Source organism: Morone saxatilis, unplaced genomic scaffold (genome assembly GCF_004916995.1).
Source record: "Morone saxatilis isolate NCDOM2014 unplaced genomic scaffold, NCSU_SB_2.0 Contig23, whole genome shotgun sequence".
Taxonomy (NCBI): Eukaryota; Metazoa; Chordata; class Actinopteri; family Moronidae; genus Morone; species Morone saxatilis.
In genome coordinates, this window is record NW_023339796.1 from 16,274,305 (window position 1) to 16,285,254 (window position 10,950).

At 40.9% G+C, this 10,950-nt stretch overlaps 1 protein-coding gene across 1 annotated transcript in view; it reads left to right on the plus strand.

Moving 5' to 3' along the window:
* LOC118334528 (CMP-N-acetylneuraminate-beta-1,4-galactoside alpha-2,3-sialyltransferase-like) overlaps positions 1-10,950 on the plus strand; it is a 32,291-nt gene that overhangs the window by 16,296 nt on the left and 5,045 nt on the right. Inside the window, exons 8-9 of the mRNA XM_035670448.1 lie at positions 284-481; positions 9,397-9,543. Of these exons, the coding sequence (XP_035526341.1) occupies positions 284-481; positions 9,397-9,543 (345 nt within the window). The remainder of the gene's footprint in view (positions 1-283; positions 482-9,396; positions 9,544-10,950) is intronic.

Below are 10,950 nucleotides of genomic sequence, written 5' to 3' on the forward strand. Positions count from 1 at the left end.
TCCATGGAGTCCACCATGTTGAACCGCCATGTTTCTACAGTAGCCCAGAAGGGACAAACCAAACACTGGCTCTACATACGGGTGTTTTTGTGTATTTTGCGGCCACAGTAGTTTCTCCTTTTTGCTTGGAAGGAGAGGAGAAAGCAACGGAGATGCCGTCTGCAGTTATACTGCTAGATGCCACTAAATCCCACACAATGGACCTTTTTTAAAGATTTAAAGAATACCTTATATAAGTGCTTGCACAGTAGCTAAGGAAGTATAAATACGACTTTTTTTTTTTTCTGCTGCCAGGTTGAATGAAGCCCCAGTAACTGGTTATGGCAAACACGTAGGGACCAAAACTACCTTGAGGATTACCTATCCAGAGGGAGCAATTCAGAAGCCTGAAATCTATGAAAAAGACTCACTTTTTGTTTTTTCCGCCTTCAAACCGCTGGATTTCAAGTGGCTGAGACAGATGGTCTTCAAGGAGAAGCTGGTAAGGATATTTTTAATCATCAAGGAATGAAAGTGAACATCTTAAACACACACATACACATACACACACACACACACAGCCCCTGGAAAGTCTAGGTATGGTAACTCACAGCTGACATATAACAGAATCCAAATGACAGAAGTGTCTGCTGAACACCAAAACTCATCTTAAAAAAAAAGAATCCTTCTTTCTTAAAATACTAAAAGAGCAAACATGTTTCATCAGGCTCACTTTCTCACTTCCTTCACCCACTGAAATATACCACAGAGACTTCTACTTCTCTGGATGTCTAAATGTGTCTGAATGTCAGTAATGTGTTTTTTAGCAGAACACAGCAGTCCAACCTCTGATCACATTCTGCACATTCCTTCTTGTGGAAATGTAAGCCATTTCTGGAATTGGGTTAGGAGGGCAACATGAATGTCTACATATAAAGGGGATGTTTTAGATGGTTTGAATGCTTAATGTGGAATGGACAGTTGAGAAAAACCAAAGACTAGCACACAAGTACATTTTTCTTCTTCATCTAGTGACTTTTCTTCATGCTACATTGCCATTTTCTCATGAATTATGTTCCACTCTTAACCTGTTCTGGTTTAACCTCATAAGAAAACTTCGGGGTGTCCTTCATAACCTTATGATTGCCACGGTTAAATAACAGGCTTTGAATTTGCTTGTTAATCACAAGGGGCAAACTGAATGACAGAGCTGGCTTTCCCTTATCTTTCGAAGTATTACAGAAGGCTGTCATTTTTAATGGCTCCTGTGTCCTTTTTATATCCATTGTCACTGAAAAAGCTCTCATAAGCACTTTCATTTTGTTCTTGTTGAACAGTCTCTAGTACCTCTTTGAGTCCATTCAACTCCAGCACAGTGGGAGTTCTTATTAAAAGCTCTTCATAGAGTCATTACAATGAAAGTAGTCGTATATTTTAAAGGACCATACCAGTGTTTTTACATATCATAGCCCCTTTATTACAAATATTTATTACTTTACTTTCATGGCCGATTTTTATATCACATAAAAGTTATCATAATTGTTTTCATTTAATTTTATTAGTTAGTTAATCACATGAAAGATATTTTACACAAGTTATAAAAAATGATCTAAACCATGAAAAAGCACTTATAGACAGAGGTTGTACACTCACTAAATAGCTAAACTCGTTTTAGCTATTTGTGGGGGATGCTTCGGTCAACTCAGAATCTGGGAAACCTGCTTTATTTTCCAGCACAGCTGTGTGACTTTGCTGACCACTGGATTTTTTGGTGACATTTGTCAGAAGAACACAGTCTTGAAGGAGAAAAAGTAAAGATGAAAGAACAATACCATTATAAAAGGGGATGAAAAGGGCATCCAATGGCAAGCTGAATCTAAGCAATGGTGTGAAGTTGGATTAAAGGTTGAGAGAACAGAGGAAAGATGGATGGAAAGGGTAAAGTGAAATAGGGTAAAGGGATAATGGCTGTGGAAAAGAAAATGAGCAGTGAAAGGTAACTGTAAAGTAAAATGGAGGAAAATAGCTTGCTTGGCTGGCTGATGGCCCCTCAGCCTCTGATAGGGCCCAGATTTTTCTTGTGTGTCAGAAGGACAGGACAGTGGAAATGGCTGCCTGGGATAATTGATCTGGCCCCTGGCGTCTGACTCAGCCCCCTTTGATCTGCTGAGAAAGGAAGGTTTCTCATGGGTTCAAAATCAGGGAACAAAAAAAAAATCTGTGTCTTGGTCAGAGCCTTGATGCGAATATGGAAGAAGAGAACTGACAGATGTGTAAAGACCCATGTTTGACCGATGAATTGTGTGTTGATTTACCAAACATGTACATGGTTCCTGTGCAATATACTTCACTTCACTGATCGCATGACCAGAGTCATTGGAATTTATTTCTGGAATAGGCTCAGTTCATCGTTTCAGCAGAATAAAACACACATATATCCTGAACAATGAAATGAAAGTTGTAATCCCGTCATGCTACACAAATACAACATAGCAGAAAATTGTAATTAGTACATTTAAATTACTGTGCCATTTTTGTGCTAATTTAAATGGTTATTATACACCTCATGGAGACTGTTTTCCCTCCTTACTGATTAAAACAACTTTGAGATGACGTGTAGATTTAAGCACGAGTAGTGTAAAAGCAGTGACAAATGCTGAAATTATGACCTTTTTTAACTACATGTTATCGGGGCAACCGTATCCGTTTTATCCAAAGTGGATTATAAGTCTTAGCAACAACATGAAAGGAACTGAAGTGCTGTTAAAAGACCGTTATTGTATCTGACTTATGCCCAGCGTAGACTAATGCAGTGGAAACATAAACATGAAGAGGTATTTATGTGCCTTCTGTGAACTCAGGAACACATTTCCAACAGTGACTCATGAATGTTTTTCACTTATTACCAGACAACAGCTATATCAATCAGTAAAAGAAAGAAATCAGAAATTTTGTTGAGAGAGTGATAACACATACTTTAGGATATGCAGCAGGAACTCCTCACCAAGTATCAGCAAGCATCCCTCCCTTTGCTCTACACATTTAGTCCATCCCAGAGGGAGATGTAATGTAACTTTGGACACTCTTCCTTTGGGAGCTTTTGTGTCTGTTGGTCCAGCAGGGGATTTCTTTGTGTGACTTGCACATTCACAGCTGGAAGGGATGCAAAACCTTTTCACTCTCCTTCTGCGGTTATGAAAGCGAGTGTATGTCTTCTTCTTTTGAAAGGGTAGTGGGTGGCGCAGCCGCAAGTGACTCATCCAGCCAGTTGTCAGCGTGCTTGACTATCTTGCGCTATTGTGGCTTTTCAAATGCCTACAGCGCTGTCTTGGATGGATGAACAGAATACAAATTAGCGAGGCAATTTCCCAATCTGTTATTTAGTGTTTTGTACACTCTCACAAACACACACACAAAAACTCCCACTCGCTCTCTCTCACACACACACATACTGACTCATGAACTTCAGGGCAAAATGTAGACACAAGTTGAGATTCGCAAACTTGACCTTGATCCTGATCAGATCTTAGGCTTACAGACACAGTTCTCTCTCTGAATGTGTCTCGCATTTTAGATCTACTACATATCACAGCAGTGCAGCACCACAAGGCTTCCAGCTTCCCTAATCCATCATTACCACAGGTCTACGTGATTACGACTCTGTCACTCTGCTTTAAAGCCTGACCCCACATACGCAGCAGCCTGGTTGATTGCCCAGTTACACACTGTTTACAAATGTGCTCAACCATGATTTCCACAATAGCGGATCTATATACTTTTTTCCTGTTTCTCTAGCTTAAATTTTGCCCTCGTGCTCAGCGTGCACTCGTGGTTCATGCACACACGCCCGCAGTTGTTTGTATCTGCGGGGATATTTTCAAACAGAGCCAGTGAAGGATATACAGTTGGTGGTAAACACGGGGTTCGAAGGTAGAGTGTCGGTGTTCTATCTTTCCTGTTTGTTTACAGGAGCTCCCCCTGCTCTCTACAGGCCAGAGAGATAAATGATGGATGTAGACAATTTAAGGAAGCGAGTACTTCTCCTTTAACAGAAATACAGCCAGGGGTTCTTAATCACAAGTATCAAAATATTGTAGTGAAACCAATATATTAAAAACATTGCACATCTCTTAGGCAGTGCCAGAAATCAAGTGTACGAGGAATTACCAAAATAGCCGGTTGCTTCACATCACTGACAAATTCCCAAATGCAATCCTTCTTGCTAGAGTATTGTGATGAAGCACTTCTTGTTAATCTTTGCGTAACACCCAGTTTTTTATTACGGGACGCACTGTGGGACAGAAATAACAGCTATATGGCTCTTTTTTAAGCCCAAACATCTGTGCAGAAGCCCAAAGTAGCATGCATACATGCATTCATAAACATTTACATACTTGTAAACATGCATTTTGAACATGGACCAAGTGACTAACATAGGGTCCGGATGTCACTGATTACCATGAGTGTTGTGTTTCAAAAATGAGTCACTTACCTAGCCTGCAATGATTAACACTCAGACCTGTACGTGGTTCCTTTAGTGGTGTCTTCTGATGCAATAGAAGTTGGGTAATTAAGTATTTATGCAAGTTTAAGGGGAACTTTGACATGTCATAAATTATAGGCCACAAGAAGGACTCATTTGTTTTTAAGTCCGATACTAGCAGGGTCCTGTCAGTGGGCCGAAGCAACAACCAGCTTTTATCCAGAGACCATGTTGCTCTTACAAGTCTTCAGGGTTACAATGCTGTTGGCACTGTTTTCACGTTTGCCGTCATGGGAGTGTGGAGACAAGGGTTTCACACGCGGTATAACGAGAGAGAGGCCAGGAAAAGAGAAACCACTGTGACCTCAATGAGGGCAGAGGTCTTGGTCAAGGAAAGCAAAGGCACGTTGGTGAATGCTTCCTGGCTAACAAAAGGGAATAAAATGACCAGAGATGTCCAGAACTTTACCTCTCTGGACTTTAGAAACCGAAATGCCCTGCTGTGCATCTCCAGCATTTACCACCTACTTTGGAAAACATCTCTCCTTTTCAAACATTCTTTCTGAAATGGTTCCTCTTGTATGCGGTGAGACACTGAAACTTGTAAACTCGAAGGTTCAACATGTACACAGTGCTAATGACCTCCAGACAACCTTAATTGTGATTGTTAGCAGTTCGGAGCCGCCGCTTTCTGTTTTCTAAATCGCTCCAAGTCTACCTTCCGGAATCCAGTCCACCTCACTTGAGTCGTCCTCTCAATAAACATCAAACACAACCACATCCTCAGACACGTCGTTTACAGGAACGAAGATAGAGCCTAATTGTATGATAGCTGCCTATCATGGAAGTAAGCGCGTCTGGCTCATTCCAGCCATATTATGAGATCATTCTGGAGAAAGCACAAGAATAGGTCAAAACATATACTCTTTCTGGTTAATACTTGCGGCTGACAGAAAGCTGAGGTTTGTTTGTGTTTGTTTACATTGAAGGACTTTAAAGCCACCCTTAGTAACCCAGCAGATGTGATTCTTCTCTTTCCCCTCTTATTGCAGCTTTGCTCAGTGCTCCACATCTCTACACCCAATACTTCAGGAACTATAAACTAAGATATCTCCTTCATTCAATACAGAGAAATATTTTAGTTTAAAGGTGAGTGAAGTTTCATTGGCCACAATGGAACCAAACCACACTCAAAACCATAAACGCAAAGTTGGATAAGTCCACGATCTAAACTAAGCTGTTTCTGATTTAGGAGTTTTACATTTGTAGTGTAAAGTGCAGTTGAGATGTATTTTTTTTTTTTTTAGTTTTATGCAACTGGGTGGATTGTCTCAAGGTTAGTGGCTCTGTAATCCTAACCCTGCAGTTCCTTTTACAGTGACTGCCTGCCAGTCAGCATCTAGTCAGTATCTCCCAATCCTGTCAATTTGAACTTGAATTGTGGCTTAGCTCTTTAAAATCAAATCCAATTAGACATCCTTCAGTGATGTTTCCGCAGTAAAGCTGAAGAAAGAACAGATTGAACCAAAAATGTAGACATTTTGAAGGAGTTACCAGCTGCTTTGTGTACATGCGCCACTGTTGCCATAGATATTTTGAGTTCAGATACACAAGGGAAAACAGCTTTTCCAGAAAGTTGTACATTTTTCATTTTTAGCACTCATTTTATCATTGTTCCTAACCCTCTTAGTCCACATCATATTTTCCATCTGTTTGATCCCTTACTTGTCCTGTCTTACAGTAGGTCTTCTTCGTCGCCCTCTAACATTGTCCTCCTCTAATCCAGCGCTTTAAGCTCCTTTGGTTTGTTTGTATAGCTGTGATTCTCCTAAAGCTATGAAATTACAAGACAAATACACTTAGCTTTTTAAAAGCTTCTGTTCCAGTTCACAACGCTGACATACAGAAACTGAGTGCTTTTATGGTATTAGTCAACTCTCAGTGATTCTCCTCAATGTGATCATATATATGGTTATAAATATGTTAACTAGAAATCTGTCTTGAGAAGCCATGTTTACTTCAGTTAAACATGCAACTTATATTATAATACAGCACAGTTACTGTGTCAGATTAGCACTTGTCACTCAGATATCTTCTTCAGAAGTCTTCTCTTTAGCTTTGTAAATTCAGTATGGTCAGCTCTATAAAGTTGCTGTAAGCGATATTTTCTTAATTTTTTTTAAGTAAGTGTAAAATACATATACATTCTGACAGCCATCTTGTATCCCGTTCCCACTTCATCCAATCAGGAGAGAGAACTCCACAAAGAGGCAGTCCTCTCTGCACATCATGGGCAGGCAGCAGAATTTTAGTGTGGTGCTGTGGGGAGGAGGCGGACTGCTAACTACAAGAATGGACAGGAAGTTAGCCAAAATGCTGATTTCAATAGGCTGAGCTATTCAAATATGTCATAAGTATGGATAGTGTCTTCAATCCAAGAAATATTTAGTTGGCTAAGATGTGTGTAACTTTGTGTTTGCTCAAACAGTTAAAGGATATACAGATAGTCAGTAAGTGTATTTCCGTCCACGTTTTAAATGAGTGAATAAGCTGGCTACCTTGGCTGAAGGTGAAAACTTGGTGTATCCATAAAAGCAGAATGCATCAAAGTGCAATGGAAACAGATTTAGTGAATAGGTTGTTATGTACAAGAAGTAACTTAAATGTCCACTCATCTCGTTGGGCTGTAGTTTAGGGACACGTGACTGGAGAATTTGCACCACCAACCGATCTTAATGCACCCAACTCCACAGCAGTGGATGGAAATGTGCATTCATTTGCATTTTATTTGGCAGATTTTCTTTCGTTAAAGAAAACCTTCAACCAGAACTGGACTATCAACACAAGTAGAATTGTAAGGTCCTTCTTTTAACTTAGTGATGTCCATCTCCTTGCATTGCGAACAGTTAAACCTCCCAGTTCAAGGTTATTTTAACAGGTGCTTTTTTCGGAGCCCACAGCCTCGTGTACATGCTAAATCTAATTATTCAGACCAATTTAATCATAAAGCTGTCACAAGAGAAGACAACCAGCCATTTGCTCTCTGACCACAGCCCCAAACAAAAGCCACACACTTCTGCTCACCTGTGTGTGTGAGTGTGAGAGATGGTGTAGGACCGCTCTGCAGCTTCCTCTTCTGTCCACAATCAAATGCTACTGGCTCAGCAATGATTCTCTTTTCTCCAACCAATCCACAGTCACATGGAGGTTAGTGGTCAGTCCACAATGAAAGCCACATCCTGTTCCCTGGGGGCCAGTTGTTTGAGCTTTGAGTCATACTCCTGCACTTATTTAACTGTCCATGAGCAATATTTCATGACTGTTGCTCATAAATGACAACGTTTGTTTGAACCTTTACTAAACCACATACGATTTGGTGAATTGTTATTGAAGCTCTTTCTATCACCGTTATACACCCAGTAGCATCCCACAAACAAAGTCTGTCACTTTACACCTCTTTTCTGGAGCAGTTTGAGAGCTAAGTGAGGCTGCAGTGTTATCATTCACTTTCCCTGTCCTGTCCATCCTAACTGGCGGAGGTTTGAGTTGGTGACCTTTCCTGTAAACAACTTCCCACATTCTTAAACTCATAACAGTACCCACAACCCCCTCCCTCCTCACAGTCTTGAATCCTTACATACTTGTTGCTCTTACATTTCTCAAAGCCACCTGTACTTTGCCAGTTGTCTGAATATGTTCAAAGAGATCCCCACCCCATGACATTTGTGTCTATGTACATGTCAGCTCTTTGCTGTTTAAAGTAAAGGGGTGTGTGTTGTGTGTCATTAGCTTCTCTCCTTCCTAGAATAAAGAAAAAAAATGCATCACTGTCTTTATTCAGCGTACACAGACGCGCACACATCCAAACAGCGCTGCTAAATAGATTCCTGGCAAACACAAGCTGTGTTGACAGGAGAGATGAGCTGCTGTTCCTGTTACAGCTTGCCGAAGGCACAGAGCTGGGCCCACGTTCAAAAAGAGCCGCCAGTGTTGAAGCCACAAAGCCAGAAGACTTGTTGCTACTGCCTCTGCCAACACACACACACAAACATGTACACACAAGTACACATACACACAGAGCCATGCATCGCTGTATCAAAGGCGGCCGGGCGGGTGCTTGGCTATTTGAACAGGTGATTCCCATTAACATCTGCCAACCCTATTGGCTTTTAGGAAGTTGCACTGTCAGGCAAGTCATTCACGCACTGCTTTGGTTTATCATTAGAAGTAATGCTATAAAGGGGGCTGATTTATTGGAGGTGTAATCTTGTCAATTAGATTTAGTTGAGAAGTCAGAATTGGCTGAGTATTAATTTGTATGATGTATTTGCTATCATTTTCAAGGGTACCTTTTGTGAGTTTGTGTCTCAGTTTCCTAATATTCAGTGGTCGCTCTGGTATGACTGAGTTGAACAAAAGCGTTTAATCATGGTCACATAATATTATTCAGCTGGTTCTCTGACAGGTTTCCCCCAACAACTGATATTAACCTTTTTCCCTACAACTAATGAAACCTTTAAGAGAGGGGCTTTTAAAGCTCTCCAGGGCAGCTGCCCCCCTCACCCACTGCTTGATTCTGCTCCTACCAGAAGTCGTAATTACTGATGTCCTGCATGCCCCTCACCCTGACTTCATCTATTAAAGGCCCAAAAGCCATTTCCCTAATGAGTGCTTGTATGGGGTCTGGCTTCTGGTTGACTTCTGGTTGGCTTCTGTGTTTTATGTCGGTGTTATAGAGGATAATCTCACTTTGATGTTGGGTTGGTAAATTGCCGTTGGCTGTCCATCATGGAGGTGTCATCATGTCAATGTCAGTTTTGTGTTTTATGCACAACAGCCCATTGTTTGTGATGAATAGTACTAATTCTTAAATTTCTCTTTTTCCTCCCTTCTTTTTGTCTATGTTCTGCTCTGTTTCCTTGCCAATACCTCAGAGGGGCACAGAGGGTTTTTGGAAGTCGGTGGCTCACTATGTGCCTCGGGAGCCGACTGAGATAAGAATCCTCAATCCCTACTTCATCCAGGAGGCTGCCTTCCAGTTTATAGGTCTGCCCTTCAACAATGGCCAAATGGGCAAAGGGGTAAGATACACACAGGCACACACTTACAATATCATGATTTTCTTTTGTCAACTTTTGTAAATGTGCACAGAAAGAGGGGAAAAGGCAATAAGTAATCTGCGTTTATACTATAAGTGATTGAGTTCACAGTTAATATGACCAAATCATGAAAAGGGCACACACGCAGACATTAGATTGTGGTTTTGAATGGAAACAAATGAACTGAGAAATCTGGATGCTGATGAGTTATTACAGACATTGTGCTGCACTACTACACTGAAGTCAAGGTTAGATGGTGACTGCGCTGTGCCCTGCACTGCACAGTTGTCTTTAAGTAATGGATGGAAGAAAAAATACAAATGTTACATAATCTGCTGTTTCTGGAGTCATTTAAGGCCGGACCCAAGCTATGTACTCTTTTTCACCATCTTTCTGCTCTTCAGTTGTATTTTACTTGAAGGCATTCTTGGAGGTTCTGTACCTCAGAATTGCAGCATGTGTCCACCATTTTCAAGATGAAGAGAGAGAAAGAAAGTAGATTAAGAGGAAATACCAAACAATTTCTCCTTGTTGACATTGTGAAAATGTCAAAACCTGCAACCATGGTCCAGTCTGAATTCTACAGTACTGTATTGTTTTTATTTGATGTTAGAAATGGATGTATGCACTTTGCTCATTAATTATATTTGTCTGAACTTGAGACTGCTGTTTTGGGTCTTTACCAGAGACCAGAGAATATTTTGTTGTAGAAATAAAGTTGACCACCAACCAGAGTACAGAGCAAAAAAATATGAAGTAATTATCATGGAGCATTTAAAGTTAAGTTGGTGTGTGTGTGTACATGGTTGTCTATGAACAAGACTGTTTATATTAATCCATCATTGAGTTGTGTGTACGTCTGCCTTGTTGGTAAGTGGAGGGGGATATTGTCAGAGAATTAGAGAGGACATGAGGATTTTATCACCGAAACTCTGCCCTCCACCAGAACACCCCTGCATGAACTCCGCTTTGCAACATGTGTTCAACATGTGGGCATCTGGCCTCTGTGTGAGAGCGAGCGTGTTGGTCATTTGTGTGTGCACATTTAATGTTTGTGTCTGAGTGTTTGTAGTGCTGTCTCATACAGTACAGGCTGCAGAGTTGTATGATTTGGCACATTCTTTCCCTTGAACACTTCCATGTCTTCTGCCTGTCGTAGTTTATGTTTATGTATGTGGAAATTAATGAGGAGGTCTATTTGTTATACTAGTGTTTATGTTGAGTGTGTGTGTGTAAATTAATCTGTATTACAACACGCAGTAGGGGGTTGGCCAGCTGCTGGTTCAGCTCCACCTACCCTGAGGGCTGCAAATCAGGGTAATGGTTTAAATGGAGCCTCCCTCTACTCTTTCTTCTGCACCCACTTTTTTTCCCCCCTCTCTTGTTCTC